The sequence below is a fragment of the Chanos chanos genome, chromosome 3, assembly GCF_902362185.1.
Source record: "Chanos chanos chromosome 3, fChaCha1.1, whole genome shotgun sequence".
NCBI lineage: Eukaryota > Metazoa > Chordata > Actinopteri > Gonorynchiformes > Chanidae > Chanos > Chanos chanos.
The window spans coordinates 30,505,510-30,527,142 of NC_044497.1; the positions used below are offsets into that span (position 1 = coordinate 30,505,510).

The following is a 21,633-nucleotide window of genomic DNA, read 5'->3' on the forward strand; positions in this document are numbered from 1 at the left end:
GAAGTGATAACTGTATCCTGTGTCTCTGCCTCTATTTTCTGTATGAGCATTAGACTCTTCTTATTTGTTGCGGTATATTTTTTGCCTAGTTTATCTTGGGAACTTTATCCTTTGTATCATCCTTTTGCCAGCCTACCGTCACACACCTATGTTAATGATTATTTGACAAGTGACTATGGCTTGAGTAAATAATATTGGATGTGTCAGTACATCATTTTTGTATGGCCTCTAATAACCTGTTTTAATGGGGTTCAGAACAGTGTTTTAAAGTTTTATTTTTATTATACTTTGTAGTTGACAGCAGTTATGCTATTACTTATTACTTATTACTCAGTTTGGCATTTCTGGAGCTTAGCCACATATTTCAAATGTGGCATGACTTTTTTTCTATTATTATTTATATGATTGATCTCTTCTTACAGTGTCTGTAGAGAGTTCGTCTGTTTCAGGTCATTGTTAATTACTGGTTCACTAGCCAGTGTGCCTAGAAGAAACAGCACTGGGATGGCCTGAAAGTCTTTTATTTTCGTAACAATTTGTACCAGCAGCAAGTAGTGCTGGTTGTTTTTCTGGTTGAGAAGGTTGTCCACATAATGGATTTTGTGACTGCTGGTTGTTATTCAACCTTGATTGCTTTGCTCCTCACCTTTGGACCTTAGTCACATTGTTTCTTTGTGGTGTGTGATGACCTTTTATTCAACTGCCCCTGCTTATCTACCTTCAGATATCTGCCTTCAGTCTTTGAACTACCACTTAATAGCACTCTGCCTACACACCACCACTGTTTCATGATTTTCTAAATCTAGGGCATGGCAGCTTTAATTAATATAAGAATGTGTGTGTGTGCTTGCGCGTGTGTGTGAATATACATAAAACATAATAGGCCTATGCAGTAGTAGATGACGTTACATGTCATATCATATCATTTACCATTCTTTTGCATATAATGTTTTATGTATATTCACACACACAGGCAAGTGCTGTCATCTGCCATTCTATCTGCTTAAATAAATTAATGATATATATAATTTATTAACAAATAAATTTGTAGCTTAGGTCATAAGCAGTCGCATAAATTTGTGATCTGAAATATTTTTCATGTAACTTGTTTAGTGTGTGTGTGTGTGTATGTGTTTTGGTACTTGTTTTTGTCTTGATGGAATTTGATTAATTTTGATTAATTACTGGGGGTTAATTAGGGGTCCAAGCGCAGCTGGAACCGTCTTGTTTTTACTTGGATTATTATTCTATTATTATTGTCATTATTATTATTATTATGCCACTTTTACAGTTTCGACCATAAAACCAAAACCGTCCTCCACAAGTCACCAAATTTGGAAGAATGGTAGAGGGTCATGTCCTGAACAATCGTCTGCAATTTGGCGTCCATTGGTCACATGACCTGGCAGCCATCTTGAATTTAAATTGCCGTTTTCAAAAGCTCAGCCCCGTTGACCCATTTGACAAGAAGTCACGAAACTTGGTCTCCTCATCACAAGGAACAACTTGCCTCTTGAACCTTTCAAGTCCGCCATACTGGATTTTGAGCTAATTTGCATAATTATGATTTCTTCTCCTGAATGGTTGGGCCGTTTTGTCCGAAATTGGAAACACATCATCTTGAACCAAATCCCAACCTAAATTGCGAAGAAGAAGCTGCTACATCAAAAAACTTGGACGCAACAAGCCAATGAAGTTGCTTCATTTGCTGATTAATATGCAAATGACCCAGTTTCATTCACCATTGCATCAGTCATTCTGAAATTTCGTGTGCACAATGACAAGGCCTCACTGACAGACTGTTCCGAATTTGAAAGCAATGTGTCAAAAAACACAGACTCCACAAGCGCTTGAACACGCACATTTTTAACTCAATTTTTAATATGTGAAAAATATACTTAACTTCCTCTCGTGAACCGTAACTTCCATTGATGCAAAATTTCACTTGTAGGGCTTTTGGGCTATGCTCTATCTAAATTGCGAAGGAATAGTTGCTACATCAAAGAACATCAGAGCTATGTGTCAATCAAATTGCAATAGTGGCATAATGATTTTTTTTTTTTTGACATTTAATACTCGTGCTTCTGAACCAGTAGGCCTCTGTCTAATTTATGAGGGAAAAGTTGCTATATCAAAAAACATGGCCAGCACAAGCCAATCGAGTTGCTTCATTTACTTATTAATATGCAAAGGGGCCGATTTCATTCACCATCGCATCAGTCATTCGGAGATTTCTTGTGCACAATGAAAAGGCCTCACTGACAAGATATCCCAAATTTAAAAGCAATGTCAAAAAACACAGACTCCACAATTGCTTGAGCACACCCATTTTCAACCCAATTTTTAATAATATTTGTGCTTGGACCCCAGAATTGCTGCTGGCAGCTATATTTTCAGTTGTTATGCAGTCTGACTAAACATTCTCATTTCACGGACTCTTTTAACCATCATAATTACACTATGTCTGCAACTCATGCTTTTGAATTAAATTGTTTACTGAGAAGAACCTGCAAATTAATTTGCGTTAAGAAAATGAGAGAGCTTCACTGCTGGTCTAACAGAGTCATGTCAAGGAAAATCTAATGGCAGAAAACCATAGTATGGTGGAAAGTGTTGGGACTTGTTTCCCTGGCCTGTAATGATTTGCCTTTGGTTGCTAGATTTGGGTTGTCAGGCTTTTGTCTGAGTAGTTAGTTATTGGTTGTGCTTTGCCAAAGATCATTACAGTCTTTAATTTCAGTCCAGTGGTCCTGCCACCTCATTTGATAAGTCTAGCCATGTCTCTGTTCATAGTCTGAATTGTGGAAACCAAAAATCACAGTTTTAGTAATGTTTTGAAATTCATGCTGCATGCACAGACATAAACATCATGGAAATAAAATGCTGATGCTTTATGATAAAATAATGAAAGCCAGCTTCTGTGTAAAATTGTGTTTTTGTGAATCATTGTTACAAAAACTGACCAATAAAAAAAATTATGTAAACAGGAGGTCAGTTCTCCAGACCTGTACAGGACCTACAGAGCAAGCAAACTTTACGTGACCATTCCCCATGTCATTCAAGTGAACTATGCAGAACTGACCATTCAAATGTAAGCCTGTACAGGTAGGCAATAGCCTGCCTGTAATAATCTTTTTGCTTCTGTGATGGGCAGGTAAAACAGTAACGCAGTACCCCTTGCATAATACTCACAGCTCCCTGAGGTCTTGTGATTTTTTTGTTGCAGACAGGACTGTGAAAGAGGACCCCCCCCCCCCCCCCCCCCACACACACACACACACACACACAAAATTAATATCCTGATTCCAGTTGAAATTAATGTGTGAAATGCATTGTTTTACTCTGCCTGGCAGGTAAATCACAATGATACTGATGATTCATCTCCTGTTGCTTACAAATAAATTGCAAGACTGTGGTACTACCTAAGATAGTACAGTGCTTAGGGACTTGTAAGGTTAAAGCAGGGTGATTACACTAGAAATCTGTGTCACAATAAATCAGCCCATTTGCTTTCAGCACTTTAATACAGTGATAAATGTAACAGAGTGTCCCAAGAAATTAAAAGTTCTCTTAATTGAACTGGACACATATGTATAGAATTCTATACATATGTATGGGCACAGATGTGATAAGTTGCTGTAGTTTTGGTTTAAATCAAACATTACTGAAAACTGACTCTTCCGTCGGGGGAAAAAATACATAGAAAAAAGCTCTCTGGGGTATGTTACTTTACGTGAAAGGACCTAGTGTGATTACCAGCATGAATATAATATTGTGTGAGAGTTATACTGCCCAGTTCCCACAAAATTTATAAGCTGTACCGTCCACATGTGCTGTATTAAACAAAGGTACTTTCCTTCGACTTGTGGATTCATGTGAATTGTATTTGGAGACTTTCTCTCCCTTTTTTTGTGAAGTCTTTGAATGGCTCTCCACACTGATCCGTGTGATGGTCTTGAATTGTCTTAGGGTGGTTGGCCTTTTTTTTTTTTTGCATAAAAGAAATTTGGTTTTAGGCTATGTGATGTTGAGGTTGAACTATCACATGGCTTTGTAAACATTGCAATGACTCAGTGCCTTCTCACTGTTGAAATTTCAGGTTAAATAAAACGTTGTCTTAACTTTTATGTTGAAAAATTACCTACTGATGATGTGTTACTGTGAAAATTGCCTTTCAGAATATAAAAGCTTATAACAAGTGCAATAAACCTGGAGAGTGGTTTGCAGAGAGATCACTTTGCATTGTCCATGCCTGCCTCTGTGTATTTCCATGAGGAAATGCTACGGGAGAATTTTAAGAGCCATCTCTGGTATATTTTCTCACTGCCCACTTCTGTAATGTGGGTGTTAGCTCCCCCCACCCCCGTGAGATCCAGTTGGAACTGGAAATTTCTAGCCACTGCTGGCTGCCTGCCCACTCCCACAGGCCAGTCACTGTTGGCAGCACTTCCGGGATAGAAAGAAAGCAAGGGAGGGAGGGGATCTCTCCTGCCGAGAAATAAACAGACAAGAGGAGAGTCTTGTAGGCTATATGTGTGAAAGTCATGTGAGTGAAATGCTCTCATTCATTTATTGCCTTTGTGCAATCACAATGTACTGTGCATGAGAAAAAGTGCGTAGTGAATGATATATTATTGATTCTGCTTTTCAGTAAGTTTACGGTCAAGTCAGCTTTGTCTTTCTGCAGTTTATAGAGCCAGAACAATCAGCATATTTTCATATTTCAGTTTATAAACCATGTTCACTAAAGTTTCCAAATTCATTGGAGAGTTTCAGTTTCACATATAGTGTTGTTGGATTGTGTTAAAATCTGTTTTAGTCCATTAAATCGCACATCATTGTGAAAGACATTTGCAGGACTTGCCTGTTTTTTTTGTTTTGTTTCTTTCTTTGTTTTTTTTTTTGTTTTTTTTTTTTAAATCGTACCATATTTGCATGGTCAGCTAGTTTGCTGGTGCTTGTAAACTGATGCTGTGCAGAGATGGGCTAGCTAACTGGCTACAAAGAATGTTGATTTATTCGTATTCTGTTACTTTCTGTTACTAGGACATGAAATGGCCAATTCAGCAATAACAAACTAAGCATTTCTGTGTTTGGCTGCTAAAATTTACAACTTGTTCGTAATTGGGCTTTCAGAAGCTGTTCTTTTGACAAGGCCATCCCATGGCTTACTTTAGGAGAACTCGTATCCTCTCTGAGGTCAATATGCTCACTTCACCGCACCATATTCACAAACAGTTTCAGAAGACAGTTTCATTACTGCTTGTCTTTCCCGCCAAATTGTTTGCAACTGCCTTGTCCTTGTGTCAGAGCATGATTCTACATGATTCTTGATTTTTCATGGTAGATAATACCTCACTGCAACTTTGACTTCTGAAAACTTGTTTCATGGAATAATTAATGGCATCTGTGGTCAAAGTAATATTCAGAAGTACAGTCTGTATCTGTAGTAATGGCTTGGGTTCATTGATACCTGAAGCAAGAGGCCAATCAGCAACCTTAGCAAAAACTTTCAGTAGGCACCGGTTTCCCTCTGCTATTCTCCTTTAAAATGACTCCTCTTTATCCTTTATTTACTGCCCTTGTATAACAAACAGTACACCATGTTCCAGATACATAAATCAGGAGCATTTATTCAGAGGTATGCAGGTTTAATTTGATCAACAAAATAGAGGAATTGCAGCCTTTTTCTATGGAGACTCGTCAGAGACACGTCAGTACACTGGCTGGTGACTCAATATAACAAACTGTCATGAATTTCTTAAAAAAAGTGGTATTAGTTACTCTAGTAGGCCTACCTATTGAGTGTCCTGTTGGAATTAAACAAGCCTTTTAGCAAACCTTGAGTCTTTGCCGTATCATTTTCAACTTCATTTTCATGGATGTTAAAATAATGAAGCTAGGATAGAGATTAAGGCGACATTTTCCTCAAATTTATTTATTCCTTTCAGTACATCAGATTTCTTTTTCTTTTTTTTTTTTTTTATTGTTGATACATACAGACATACACACACAGACACACACGGGACACATAACATAGAACAAGACATCAAACAGTACATCAGATTTCAAAAAGAATTGTTTTTCTTCCCTTAGCCTCTTTTTTCTAGAAGGTGTGTGATTGTTTTCTCAGCAACTTAAGTCAGACTGAAATCTGTCCTCAAATGCTCTTCTTTACGAAAACAGTCCACGACCATTTACTTTCATGTGAAGCATATATATAAGTTGTTCAAAGTTTGTGAGATATTAGCCATATCCTGAGAAAGCTTTTCTGGGTGAGATGGAGATTTGCCCGATCGGGAATTAAAAGAAAAACAAATCTCACATGCTAATGATGTATGCCGAGGTCACATTTCTAGATCTACCTGCATTTAGTGAACAAACCTGTTCTATTCTGTTCTTTTCTGTTCTGTTCTATTCTATTCTGTTCTATTCATTTCCATTTGTTTCTGTTCTATTTCTATTTCTAATTATTTATTTAAATCAAATTGACTTATTCAACATGCCAGCATGGTTCGCGATCTTGTTTACACCTTTTTTAAATGTCTTTGTAGAATCTTTCTGATAATTATACTTGGAATGAATAGGCCTAGATTCCAAAGGGTACTTGAAATATGGAAACACTAGACTCTTTCTTCACATGCAGTATTGTCTTTCCTATGAAGATGAAGTATTGTAACCAAATATAGTAATCTTAATGTTATCAGTAACCACTGACTTAAACCTAAGTAACAGCGCCACTCAGAGGCAGTAAAAAGTATTGCATTTTTGTAATTGTCATGAGTGATGTACCTTGTTAGGATTCAGGGTCATACTTTTACAGCCATTAACCTTTTTGCTGTTACTTTTCATTATTGACCAAACAAATGAACAATGTATGAAGTAGATTTATCTTCTATTCGTTATGTGTTGCAGATTCAGACTTGCAGGTTAGGACCTCAGCAGTAACTTTGTGTGTGTGTGTATGTGTGTTCTGGCAGCAGTGAGTCCAGCAGCAGCTCAAGTGATGCATCTCCAGCTCGATCTGTTCAGTCAGCAGCTGTTCCAGCTCCATCAGCTCAGCCTCTTCCCGCTTTGGAGAAAGATGAGCCTCGCAAAAGCTTTGGTATTAAGGTGCAGAACCTTCCTGTTCGCTCTACAGGTAAGTCTTTTGTTTTCCTTATGTGCAGTTTTTATTCAGTGTATTCAGCTTGACCTCTTGTGAATTCATAATTCTGTTAGTTATAGATGTGCACCTTCTTTTATAGACAGATGTAAATCGTATAACATTCTTCAGGCAGTGTATTATTTTTTATCCTTGAATTTCCAGATACTAGCCTCAAAGATGGTCTTTTCCATGAGTTTAAAAAGCATGGTAAAGTAACATCAGTTCAGATCCATGGAGCCTCAGAGGAGCGTTATGGACTTGTCTTCTTTCGTCAACAAGAAGACCAGGAGAAAGCTCTCAGCTCATCCAAAGGAAAGCTGTTTTTTGGAATGCAGATAGAGGTCACTGCTTGGAATGGCCCTGGTTAGTTCACAGTCAGAATTTTGCCCTTCCCGAACCATGGTTATTCTTTCTAGATTATGAATATTTTCTAAAATACTTTATTGCCATGCAGAGACGGAGAGCGAAAATGAATTCCGGCCTCTTGATGAACGGATAGATGAATTTCACCCCAAAGCTACTCGCACACTGTTCATTGGTAATTTGGAGAAGACCACAAGCTACCATGATCTACTGAACATCTTTCAGCGCTTTGGAGAAATTGTGGTATGCTGGGTTTGATTGTTACCTCAAAGATAGGCATGTGGTTACATGACTAAAACCAGTGTGGAAGAACGCAGAATTATTTGTTCAGTGTTGCATTAAGTTTTGTGAGCTGTACAGTTTTATTTATTGCAGTACTCTTCCTATGCAGGATATTGACATAAAGAAGGTCAATGGTGCCCCACAATATGCCTTCTTGCAGTATTGTGACATTGCAAGTGTCTGCAAGGCCATAAAGAAAATGGATGGGGAGTACCTTGGGAACAACAGGTTAAAAGTAAGAGGATTTTTTCTGTTTGTGTCAGTACAATGAACCAGTGATCCACTTTCAATTATGGACTTTTTCATATATCAAACCTTATGTTAATTGACTTAGTCTTTCTATATGTGGAGACTGATCTACACTTTTTTTTTTTGATGCAGCTTGGTTTTGGCAAGAGTATGCCCACCACGTGTGTATGGTTGGATGGCTTGGCTTCCAACATAACAGAACAGTATCTAACACGGCACTTTTGTCGTTATGGGCATGTTGTAAAGGTAAGGCCACATCAGTAATTTAGCTCTTAGAATTATTATTATTTAATTAATTTTGTATGATAATACATCATTTGCTGGGATGGACTTGCGACCTGTCCAGGATGTTTCCCCACCTTTCGCCCAATGAATGCTGGGATAGGCTCCAGCACCCCCCACGACACTAATTAGGATAAGCGGTGTGGATAATGAGTAAGAGAATGAGAATACATCATTTGTGTGTGTGATTGTTGGAAATGGATGAAGATCATCTTCAAGTCTGAACTGGTTTTGCCTTTACTTTCAACAGGTGGTGTTTGACAGACTAAAAGGGATGGCCTTGATCCTGTACAATAACATCGAGTATGCACAGGCAGCTGTGAAGGAAACGAAGGGTTGGAAGATTGGGGGCAATAAAATTAAGGTGCAAAATAACCCTTAACTGTAGTGTGATGTTTTATAATTAATGCAAATAGATATTGAGTTTTTGTTTTATCTGTTTGGATATTAAGAAATAAGTAATTTATATAGTTGACCATGCCTTTATTTGCAGGTTGATTTCGCCAATCAAGAGAGTCAGATGGCTTTTTACCGCTCAATGCAGGCATCAGGACAGGACATCAGAGAGTTTTATGAAATCTTATCTGAAAGACGGTGAGTATCTGTTGCATTTAGGCATTAGTATTGGTTTATGGAGATATACAACTCAATATTCATAACACAGTTTGACCTAGTAGTAGAAGATTCACATAATGGATGAATAGAAGCTTGGAAATTGACATAGAAGAGAAACCACGCCATGGCTATCTCTATGATGTCATTCTGTTTACGTAGTGAAAGTATTTGCTCTGCCCAGTATTAATTTCACAGTTGGTCTGATATCCCCTCTCTAATCTCCCTCCCCTGCAGAGATGAGCGCAGGCCGCCCTATCATGAGTTTTCTGCTGAGAGGGCATACTATGAAAATGTGAGAACACCTGGCAGCTACACAGAAGATCCACGTCGCAAGTACTCTGCTAGGGGCCGGGAGTTCTACACCGAATGGGATCCTTATCAAGGGGATTACTATGAACCACGATACTATGATGATCCGCGTGAATACAGGGATTACAGAGACCCTTACGAACAGGACATCCGCAAGTACAGTTACTTACAGCGGGAACGTGAACGGGAACGGGAAAGGGATAGATTCGAAACGGACCGTGAACGTGATCATGGTCGTCGGACAATTGAACACAGCCAGAGCCCCACTCATCCTCGCCGCCCTGCCAGCCCTGCTGCTTCACCTTCTCTTTCTGAGCGTATACCCAGTGACTCTGAGCATCATATTTACAGTCGTTCCTCTGAACGTAGTGGCAGCTGCAGCTCACTTTCACCACCCCGCTATGAGAAACCTGACAAAATTCGACTGGATCGTTACAAGAATGATAAGGAAAGACCACTCTTTGAATCTGAACGTGGAAATGTCACTGAGAAGGAGAGACGTGGGGTGCGAAAGGAAAAAGGGGACAAGGAAAGGAACGAGAAGCACAAACTGAGGAAGTTTAAATTGGCATCGCCTAGTATTCCTTCATCTGAGACCGACCCTGAGCCTGACAGAGATGCTAGCCCAGATGCAGGTCAGCGAGGTAAAGGCAGTAAGTTGCTGAGTAAAGAAAAAGACACCTCTGAGAAAGGCCGTCTGGATTTGCCACCTTGTGTGGTCCAGCTAACACGAGTCAAAGAAAAAGAAGGAAAACTCACAGATCATCCCCTTATTGAAAAACCAAGATTAAAGGTTGGGAGTGATGGTGTCAGGTCTCCACCTCCACCACCCCCTCCTTTGACTGACCAGAAGATCTTACCTGTCCGTAATGAATTTCAGAAAAGCGAGGTACTTAAACATGGTAAAATTCTCAAAGAAAAAGGGTTAGCAAGTCAGATTGAGGTTGTGGATAAGGAAGGCAAAGTCAAAGGTAAAAAATATTTAAAACCAGATCCAGGATTTGACAGTACCAATTCCCCTTTGGATGTGGACCGCTTAGCTGCACGAAAGAGACGTTTTGAAGAAATGGCTGGAAAAACTGAGCGCTTAAAAAAGGTCAGCCTTGAGGAAGAGGATGGGAGACTAGGTCTGAAGAGGATTATTGATGGTACATTTCTTAAAGATATGGAAGATGACAAGAGATTGCTTCGCAAGGAGATTCACAAGAAAGAACACCGAAAGGCCAAACAAGAGAGACTGATCACTGTTTGCAGCACAAGAGATGGACAGGATTCTGAGGTTGTATCTATGGGGATGGAGATTGGGCTTAGTGTAGACCTTCAGTCTCGACTTGGTGAACCAACAGAAGAAGCAACAGATCCCTTGGACAATCCTGATCAGATGGGGGTTTTGGGAGCTAAGAGTCTGACCCAACCTAGCCTTACAGTCTCTGATGATGGTAGCTTTGACTCAGAGCTCTTTAGAGAGCAAGAGCAGCAGCGGCATCCAAAAGACTCTGATGGACATTCTATAATGCTGGACAAAGATGGATCGGAAAAGGAAGAGCAACAGACTGTGGACATTGACCACACCCAAAGCTGTAGAAAGCAAATGGAGCAAAACCGTAGACGACAGCAGCTTCAAGAGTATGAGAAGTCAGATAAACCTCTAAGCCCTCCAAACACAGATGCAGATGAATTGGAGCACCGTAGTCTTGTACATGAAGTAGACAAACCACCTCAGGATGTCACCGACGATTCTCCACCTAGTAAAAGAAAAAAGCTGGATGCTTTTGACATTGATTTTTCTTCCAAGAGAGAGCGCAATTACCGGAGTTCCAAACAACTAAATGAAGATTCTGATAGGCCTTTCACGTCTTTGCCAGTGTCACAGCCTCTCTCCTCAAATGAGGAGGAGGCAGTTGGTGACTCACCCCATTTAATGACTGTTAAATTGCCAAAAGAGTCACCAAAAGCAGAGGACAAAGTCAGCTCTCATTTGGATGTATTTAGATATAATCTTGATAATTCAGGTGGTCGGGTGCTCTCTCCTCAAACTGAAGTTCCTAAAATCAAAGCTACATCCATTGTTGCTGAAGATGAGCTCCGATGGGAAACTAGAATGAGACAGGATACACTTAAAATGGACATGAGCTTCCCTAGTAGCATTGTTAAACGTGAAGGAATTCGCAAGCGTCTTGTTCGTGAGCTTGAGCCTGGTGAGGTACAGTCAGACTCTGATGATGACACTGAGAATAAACACCACTCACCCAAGACCAACGCCCCTCTCTCCTATTTCCAGCGAGAGCGAGAAGAGAGGTTGTTGGACCTCAAGCTCTCAGGATCCCTTGAAAAGAATAAGTTCTATGAATTTGCATTGGATAAGACCATAACACCTGACACCAAAGCATTGCTTGAGCGAGCCAAGTCACTTTCCTCATCCAGGGAGGATAATTGGTCTTTCTTGGGACATGATTCTCGATTCACAAGCTTTCGAAATAGCTCAGACAAAGAGAAGGTTGAGCCTACTCCAAGACCCATTCCCTCTTGGTATATGAAGAAAAAGAAAACTCGTACTGACTCTGAAGGGAAGCTAGATGACAAAAAAGAGGTACCAAAACCAGAGGAGCAAGAACGACAAGAGCTGTTTGCCTCTAGATTTCTTCACAGCTCTATCTTTGAACAAGACTCAAGACGTCTTCGACATCTTGAACGTAAAGACTTTGACCTTGACGTTGGACTGGGCAAAGATGCAGGAAGAGCAAGCACCTCTGAGGAAAATGCTGGGGCAGGATCTTCAGATCTCTCACAAGAGCCCATTGTGCTTTTTCATAGCCGCTTTTTAGAGCTTCAACAGCAAAAGGACAAGGACCAGCGGCCACGAGCACCTGAAAAGACCAGTGTGGCTGAATGGATAGAGGGAGAGAAGATACAAGTTGAGGAGCAGAGGCAGTCTCCCAAAGTGCTTGACCATGAAATTAAACCTGTAAGCCCTGTTCCAGCTCCATCAATATCACCATCACACCCTCTGCCTAAAGAAGAAGTGTCTCCACAGCAGGAGAAGCCAGCTGCACTGGCTGTGTCAACAGATGTACCTGTTTCACCAGTGAAAGATGAAAAGATGGAGATTACCTCTCTTATCTCTCCCTCTCCCGTTGGTGTATTGGAAGAGACTAAACCAGTTCCAGTAAACATTAAGTCCCCTAATCCTACAGTAGTGGAGAGTGAACTTCATGCAGAACTAAAACAGGGGTCATGTGAGCCCAAAGGAATACCAGTTAATGCACAGATTGTAGAACATGACCTTGATGTCAAACCACCCACTCCTGGTGCATCTCTAAGTAATTTTGAGCCAGAACCTGAACCTACTGAGTATCCCTCCACGATGTCTCCCCAGCCAAAGGAAATTCAAAACATGGCAAAGGTGGAAGGCCCTCCTGAGAGTTCAGAATCCCAGGGGAGTGGTTCTCCTAACAATATATCAGAATCTACTGAGGTCCAGTTACCTCTGTCAGAACCTGAGGTTGAACCTACACAGCCAACACGCAAACAGCCAAAGAATAAAAAGACAAGAACTAATATTTCCACCAGTATTTCCAACAAACCAGTTTCTTCCCCACAGCCACCTCAAACAGCTCTCAATGAGAAACCGGCTACTCGAAAGAGTGAGCGCATTGACAAAGAGAAGCTGAAAAGGGCATCGTCGCCCAGAGGAGATGCATCCAAGGTCCCCCTTGATTCCAGGAGCACTGCCAAGTCCCCAGTTCATGCGCCAGAGACGGAGCAGATGCTTGAGTCAAGCTTGCTCCACGGGAGAACCCGGCGAAGGAATGTTCGTTCTGTCTACGCTACTCCTCCAGAAGGTGAGACTCCTCAACAACAGGGGAAAGAAGTGGCTGAATCCCCACGCTCTATGCGGAAGCGTGGTGCTGACAAAGATTCAACTCAGGATGTAGTAGCTGCTCCAACCACCGCAAGGAGGGGTCGTCCTCCTAAAGCACGCAAGAGAGGAGAAGATGTTTCTCCTTCGAAGGGAGATCTGCCAAAGGTATCAGAGGGAGAGGATAATGATAGTAAAGACTCTGGAAGCAGTGGTGAAACCAACAAAGCTGCTGAGGGATGGCGATCTCCACGCACGCAGAAAATCCAGTCTTCACCCCCTGGGTCTGGACAGAGCAGGAGAGGAGGCAAGACAGACAAGCAGTCAGAGACCTCAGCAACCGTTCTCCAGCAGAAAGCGTCAGTTGATGTTACTGTTGCCCTAGAGCCACAAAGTAAAGTAAAAGATGAGTCTTTTGAGCAAGTTGCAAATTTATCAGAGGAGGATGCAAAGCAACCAATAACATCAGCTAAAAGAGAAAAAGAAAAAGAGAGTGTTGAGCATGCTGAAAAGAAATCTTCTGAGGAGAAAACAGAGGATAAATCTGATGCGGATACTATAGACAAACTTCTAGCATTGGAAAAGAGTGGGAAAATGAAAGCATCCAGGATGACTCGCAACACCAAATCAATGCCTGAGGATAAGTCAGTCAGCCTAAAGAACCTTGTCATCAATCTGAGTGTAGATGCAGTGAAAAGTGTTGTGCATTGTGGGGAAGAGGAACAAGAGAGCTTTGAGGGTTCTATGAAGAAGATTAAACCAGCAGTATCAGTCAAAGAGGAGTTAAATAGTCCAGGTTACCTTAAAGAAGCAACTGAACTTAGCCCAAATGAGAAAGAGGATGCTTCAGACCCTGAGCCTCCTGCTGATCCAGCGGCAGCCTTGCTTGCACGTCAAATAGAGCTAGAGAGAGCAGTTGAAAATATTTCCAAGCTTGCAGTTGAACAGTCTCTTCCACCTTATAAAGAACCCCATGCTGACAACCCACCTACTTTATTATCACCTGTTGTAACAGAACCTGAGGATGAAACTGAGGAAGAAAAACCAGCTAATCCTGCTAGTGAAACTGAGCTTGCTGCTGCAATTGACTCCATCACTGCTGAGGATATCTCTGCTGATGCAGATGGGTTCACAGCTCCCACTACATATACTGCATTACCCCCCACTCCAGAACCACTAGTAGTTTTGCCCCAAGCTAGTGAAGCTATGGAACCAGAGACACATCTGGCAATTAGGAATATCATGGACTCTGATTCAGATATTAGTCTGATGCCTGATTCAAAGTCGTCTGAACCAAGCTCCACTGATACCGCCGTTGTTGAAACTTCGCCACCAGAGACTGCTAAAAAAGGTGGCAGAGTAAGACCAAGAACTCCAAAGAAATACAGAAGTCGTAAGACTAGTGCTAGTCGAAGGGGTGATATTGCTGAAGAGTCAGTGCTTGAAACTGAATCGAGCACAGTTAAATTACCAGAGTCAATACCAGAAGATATTGAAAGTACTAACCCAAAGGCAGCAACGTCATCAGAAGCAGCAGCTGTTGTCACTGTTGCTGCTGCATGCAAACATGATGTGGCTTCAACAGTGATTCTGGACACTCCAAAGGAGGCAGAACAGCCTGCTGTTGAGCAACCTGAACCCCAAGAATCTGCTTCCCATTCAGGACCGAATAGCCCACCTCTTCCCAAACCACAGCAGCCATCCTCTGAACCTGTAGTATCACTCCTCACACCATCTGCAACACGTCTGAATGCCCCACACACACGTCCTGGCAAGATACCTGTCTCCCCACCAGACTGGCGCAACAGGACTGAGGAGGCAGGAGTGCTTTCTGCTTCTCAAATGCCTGTGGCAGTTTCTACACCAGTAGTTGCTGGTATAGGTGGGCCTTCGGGAAACCCACCCATGCCCCCTGACACAAAAGCATCGGATATTGACCCAAGTTCAAGCACCCTACGGAAGATACTTATGGAACCTAAGTATGTGTCTGCCTCAAACAGCAATAGTGTTCCAAGCATGCTGCTCACAACCACATTAGCTGATCCACGGATGTCTGAAAATGAGAATTCATCAGAAAAAATGTGTGGGAAGCCTCCGCTTTTAGAGGACAAGTCCTCATCTATAACCCCACTTACATCCCAGCCTATTCCCCCTCAAGCACCCTCCTCTCAGTCCAGTGAAGCTCAGCAAATATTTGTGGGAAATCCAGTCAATTCTTCCAATGCTACCTCAGTTATTAGTAAGATTCCCATACCCTTTGATCTTGAAGAGACTCCGCGCATTTCTCTTAGCAGCCGCAGTGCTGGCATGCCGCTGCCTAAACAAAAGTATCGTCCAAACATGAATGAAAATAGCCGATACCATGGTTTATCTATGCCCGATGAGGGACGACCTGTTTTAGAAAGTACAGCACTGTACAACACTGGCTCCAGTCCCGGTTTAAGAGTTAACACCTCAGAGGGTGTGGTGGTCCTCAGTTACTCAGGACAGAAGACAGAAGGACCACAGCGGATCAGTGCCAAAATTAGCCAGATTCCACCAGCTAGTGCAGTTGATATCGAGTTTCAGCAATCTGTATCTAAATCTCAAATAAAGCAAGAGCCACTTACTCCATCCCAACCATCTACTCCAAAGGGAAGTCAGACACCAACAGGGTTTGGTCATGCTGGAGTTGTGTTAACTGCCCCACCTTATAATACGCAACCTGTTATTTCTACCATCAAGCAAGAAAGTCCTGGTTCTGACAAATGTGAATCGTCATACCTTAGTGGTGGTCCTGTGAAGATGTTCCAGCAATCTATTAGCAGTCCTCAGGTTTTGAAATATAATCAAGCTATCATTCAGCAGCCTCTTACAAAGAAAACAGTTGGACCAGAGTCATTGCCTATGAAAGCTGATGCAGGTAAACCACCTCAGGCTTCCAGTATGAGTCCTGTTTTAAGTCCACATCACCCCTCTTTGACTGGGAACCATATATCGAGCCCAAATACCCCAAATGATAGATCAATCCCACATCCCAAACAAGAGCCACACTCTCCACGGCCAAATCACTCAACCTCACCTTTTTCTAAAGTGTGCCCACCTTCCTCGTCTGTGGTTTTGGGCTCAAGTGTACCCATGTCTCAGTATGTGTCTAGTGTACATCATCCAGAGCAGTCTGTTATAATGACCCCTCATAGTGTGAATACTTCAGTCCCAATGGGTCATCTCTCCCAAGGAGATGTTAGAATGAACACTCCTCCAGTGAATTACGGGATCCGACCTGAAGCTCTTGCTTCCCCTCGATCTGGGCCTCAGCCACGTTCTACAACACCTCAGCCAGTTGCAGTTAGAGACCTGGTGCTACAGTCACATCCAGGGGCTTCTGTAGCTGGCTCTGCAAGTGGGGCTGGTGAAGATGATGTGAGACATTTTCATAAGGGATTGCGTAGGCCATCTGCTCCTCAGCTTCAGCCAGATGTTATGGTGATACAGTCTGACTTTAGAGGAATAGGGGGACTGCGATTGGATCAATACAGTATGGCCCCAAGAGACGTCCGTATTCTGATGCACCATCAGTTAGGGGAGCACCCAGGTGTTGTGGAAGCACGCCAAGCACGTACCCCTGAGACCTCTACTGCCATGTCCTCCACACACATCTCTTCTGCTTCGTCTAAAGCTCCCCCAGTTGGAAAGAGTGTCCCACAGCCTGTAAAAGATGCTCCAAAATTGCCATCTTCGCCTCATACAGACAGCAGAATCATAGGACATCCTCCTGTCTCTGTAATGGTGTCACCTCAAGGAATGCAGCTGATGCACCCTGGCAGTTCTGGCTCCATCCCTGAATACTACAGAGATTTACGTGGATTCCACCCCCAGTTCTCTGGTCACCCAATGATGACCTCCCATGGGATTGCAAATAATCCTTCTCAGGTATGAAAATGTGCAGTGACCTTAAATAATGTTGCATTGGGTTCATGTACTGTTTACATACTTCAGGTCTCCTTTTTGTTCTTTTTGTTACTGTTATTATCACCAGAATTCGTATTGTACATTTGGGCTTGAGCTTCTCTGAGATGTCTGGTAGATTGTACATTTGAAAGAATTTCTTTTTATTCTGTTTATTATGTAGACCTGTTCTAGCTTAACTGAAGACCTGCTCTTCTGATCTGTACATTTCTATTGAAAGTGTTAGTTTTGTGGCGGTCAGACATTGTAATAGTCTTTTTCATTTGTCCTTATTTTGACCAGGTCCCACCGGACGTGGATCATGGTCAGAGATCGAAAGTTGGCCCTCTGTCCTCTGCTGGGTCAGTTGGAGGGGTTGAACCAAAACCTGAGGCCTCACACCTTCGTCATCCAAGTTCCATTGACTTGTCACATATGCCTCGGGTTCAGGGAGAGTCTGCCTCACCCTCCTATGCATCTTCCATGACCATCACTCATAAGTCTGAATTGGTACACTCTGCACATAAGGGGCCACAAAGTCTTATAGCTAGCCAAGTGGCACCTTCCTCAGGTTCCTCCCAGATGCGATCAGATATAAAACTTGAACACACAGGACACCGGTCTGTTGACATGATGCAGCTGTTAACGGTGAGTGGAGAGATGCTGGGAATGCACCAGTACCCTAGATAAAGATCTGCTTATTTGTTGTTGTATGCAGGTAGAAATGCCTGGGAGATGTATGTAGAAATCCATCTTTTTTTTTAGAGACAGAGAGAGAGAGCGAGTTTGAGTGTTTACATAGCCTTTTATTCCCTCTTTGAACAGAGGTATCCAATTGTATGGCAAGGACACCTTGCTTTGAAGAATGATACTGCTGCTGTCCAGCTACATTTCGTCTCTGGTAACAATGTTCTTGCGCAACGCTCACTACCACCACCAGACGGAGGTCCTCTCCTCCGTATTGCACAGAGAATGCGACTGGAGGCGTCGCAGCTCGAGGGTGTGGCACGGAGGATGACTGTAAGAGACTTGTTCTTTCACAAGTATAAAGTTCACAGTTTTTCTCCTTTTATGGTTCTCAATGACACAGCTGATCAAAAGACATTACGTAAGAGTTGGGTTGATGTATTCACACTTTTTCATGCATATTCGATAGGGTGTATATGCACTGAGTTGAAGGGGTGAGGGAGAGGGAAAGGACCACGGAGAGGAAAGGGAGTAGCTTTGTGAAAGAGTTTTTTTTTCATTGTAATAAGTTTCATCAAATTCATGTTTTAGATTGTAGTTGATGAAGATAACTGTGTCGTTGGATTTTCTTTTCTTTGCAACTATAAGGGATCTATGCGATAAACAATTCCTATATACAGTATGTCTAATTGTGTTTGCATGGGTTTTTTTCTTTGTTCTTCTTCAAGATGGAGAGTGACTACTGTCTCCTCCTGGCATTACCCTGTGGTCGAGATCAGGAGGACGTCCTGAACCAGACTCATGCCCTCAAAAGTGGGTTTATAACCTACCTACAGGCCAAACAAGCTGCGGGCATTATTAATGTTCCCAACCCTGGCTCAAATCAGGTGATTCTGCATATTCAGCAATTCTGAATCACAGAGAAAGAAAAGATCTTCACTAAGAACATTAACAGTTAACCTTGGAATCCTTCCAAAATGTTAGTATTTATAGACAGTGAAGATCATTTTAGAAAGGCTTTTTTCCACAACTCAAAGTGAACATTGCTTTTGCAAAAGCACTTTGCCTTTGTTAAAAATTAGCATGACTGACAACATGTATTTGTATAGTTAATACAATGCACATCTTAAAGTTTACTCCATGTTTCTGAATATACTCCAACTTAGATTTAGAAGGTTAATATCTCATCAGATGTTATGCTGAGATGTCATTCTGTGCAGCGCAGGGCTTAATGATATATGAAAATGTTGTGTTCTCCTTTTCCCATCAGCCGGCCTATGTTGTGCAGATTTTCCCTCCCTGTGAGTTCTCTGAAGGCCACTTGTCTCACCTTGCTCCGGATCTTCTCAACAGCATCTCCAGCATCTCCCCCCATCTCATGATTGTCATTGCATCTGTATAAGACAAGAGCTCGTCTTTGGAAGCCCACTGGATACCAACACCAGCCCATGGGATCTGTCTTGTCTCTCTCTTTTGCCTTTTTTTTTTTTTAAACTGGGAAATGCCTCGCTTTTGAATGGGTGCAGTCTCCTTTGGGCCATGTACTCATTCTCTTTTTTTTAGTTCTTTCTTTTTTCTCCCCACCAGTTCCTTAAATCATCGCTCCACTTCTAATTCCATTTCTCTGTGTCTCTGTGGAGAGGGCATGGTGATGGATGGAACTAGATTTTCAATGATCAATTCTCTGATCATTTATTTTATGTAAATCATTGCCAGAAGTTTCAAAGATTTGCATTTTTTAATATCACATACAAGCCAATATTTAGGGACAAGAAATGGGAGGGACTGAGAGGTTTTTTCCCATTGAAATAATGATTGTGATTTTGTTATTTTTTAAATTTTCTTAAGAAGATGGATCTGATCAGTCATTGCACTATGTTAAGGAAATTAAAAAAAAGAGAATCAGAAACTTGGACTTTGTACAGATTTGAAAATGTTGAAAATTATACTTATTGCAATTACATACTCCATCACCAGCTACGCAGAGTGAAGACTGAAGAGAAACATAAGCTGGTGATATGGCAGACTGGGATTTCTCTGAGAAGTGTGTAAAAATGATGTAAGACCAATCAATTTGTTGATACTGCAACTACTGTTGAATCACCAGTGACCTGTTGACTTTGTGTCATTTTTAGACTCAGCTCTTGATAGCCTCTATGATCCTTCTTCAAGGATCATAACTATGGGGTATTTAGTGCTGAACAGTTTACACTTGATGCCTCAATTGGGGATTGTATGTACTTTTTTGTTGATTTCCTTTTCCTCAAGACTTAAAGTGAAATGGACGACAGCAGATCTGTAAATATCATGAATATTTAAAGACTTTCAAAGCAGCCAGGAGACCATGTGGACAGCTTGACGAGAAGACAATGTCTCATCAGCCATGAACATTTTTATTGTCAGGAATAAACCTTGTGTAATATTCTCTCACTTTTGTCATCAGACTTAATTCTGTGCCAAACTGTATTTTCAAAGGAAAAAAAAAACAAAACGAAATTCATTGGTCAAATTTTATTTTCATACTTGACTTTGTAATTGTCACATGATCGTAATGAGTTGGAATTTCCAATTGGCCTTGTTTTTATATTTTCTTCTATCCCTTCCCTCTGTGTCTGTTGTAATTGATTTTTTTTTTCATTTCAGAGTGCCGTAAGGATGATGGATGTTGATTTGGGGATACTTTGTTGATTATGTCTAAGAGGTGTTATTTATCACTCTGTCTCTGTCGCCCCAGTTCCTGCTTCTCTTTGGTTATTTGTACATACCGAGTGTCGAGTTAACCTGGAATATTTATTCTTATGAGAGCTGTGCCATGCAAGGGGTCATAAGTACTTAAATGTTAAAGAAATGTGCAAGAATGAAAAAAAAAGAGTGTGAAGATTCTGTTTCACACTCCCTTTTTGTCCACTGGTGTCTCCCTGAGCCAAAATGTAAATAGTCATTTATTCCCTCTTTGTCCATGTCTGTTTTTTTTTTTCTCCCTCTGATTGACTTTTATTTCAGGGTCCTTATTTTGTTTTGTTTGACAAAACAAAGCAGTCTGAAGAAGACAGAACCAGGTGTAAACCGATGCAGAAAGTAAACCATGTGTCTCAGTTTTGTGGTATAAATATTACAACTGCAAGCTGATAATTGTCATGGTTACATTGAAGGCACTTATAATTTTGATACACAAATAAAAAAAAAATTACCAAAATGAAAAAAAAAAAAAACAAGCAGCAAACGAAAAAACAACTGATCTTAAACTTTGTCTTTTGATTTGTCTGATTTCATCATTTTGAGTGTATTTTGCTGTTCCTCTATGAGGACATTTTAAAATGTAAAATAAATTTTGTTGGTTAACAATTCAGCAGATCATGAAATTGTCATTCTCTATTTTTATTTATGGTATTTACATGTTTTGGAATTTCTTCTTCGACAAGCAGTACAATCTTGGGTGAAATGTAGTCGTCGCTGTTGATAAATGTGTGACTGTAATGGAGAGCTGAAATGAGACATGAGGGGCATGCTGTAAGTTGAGGTTTTCACATTGGCAAAAGAAGAGGGTCCTTTTGCCTTCTCACCCATTTACAAAAACACTGCTTACACTTGGAATTCAATCCACAGCAGTCCTTATGTTAGACAAATCTCAAGTGATTAAACCACTAATGGACCTGTAGTCTCAGGGCCCCATTGAAAGCTTTGTTCGTGGGTCCTTCATCTCTTTCGCACATCACTTTCTCACATTTCCTCATTACTTCTTTTCAATAAGGTGAACTGACAGGACTGCTTGACTACCTCTGAAATTGTATATCACGATAGTTTTAATACATAACAGCTAATTTGGAACAATCACATTTGTTTTTGTGTGTGTGTATTTACATATGGCAAATAGCAAATCTTGAAACTGCACTCACCTTCTGAGAATGCATTT

General features: G+C 41.2%; 1 protein-coding gene across 2 annotated transcripts in view; it reads left to right on the plus strand.

Moving 5' to 3' along the window:
* spen (spen family transcriptional repressor) overlaps positions 1–20,939 on the plus strand; it is a 30,507-nt gene extending 9,568 nt beyond the window's left edge. Inside the window, exons 4-15 of one of the 2 annotated variants that reach the window (XM_030767225.1) lie at positions 6,981–7,141; positions 7,310–7,510; positions 7,602–7,753; positions 7,902–8,027; positions 8,174–8,287; positions 8,574–8,687; positions 8,817–8,917; positions 9,173–17,018; positions 17,337–17,681; positions 17,859–18,053; positions 18,449–18,607; positions 18,991–20,939. In XM_030767225.1, coding sequence (XP_030623085.1) covers positions 6,981–7,141; positions 7,310–7,510; positions 7,602–7,753; positions 7,902–8,027; positions 8,174–8,287; positions 8,574–8,687; positions 8,817–8,917; positions 9,173–17,018; positions 17,337–17,681; positions 17,859–18,053; positions 18,449–18,607; positions 18,991–19,122 — 9,646 coding nt within the window. In that variant the 3' untranslated portion in view covers positions 19,123–20,939. The remainder of the gene's footprint in view (positions 1–6,980; positions 7,142–7,309; positions 7,511–7,601; positions 7,754–7,901; positions 8,028–8,173; positions 8,288–8,573; positions 8,688–8,816; positions 8,918–9,172; positions 17,019–17,336; positions 17,682–17,858; positions 18,054–18,448; positions 18,608–18,990) is intronic. The other variant, XM_030767226.1, reaches the window with a different exon arrangement.
* Positions 20,940–21,633: the final 694 nt, after the last annotated feature.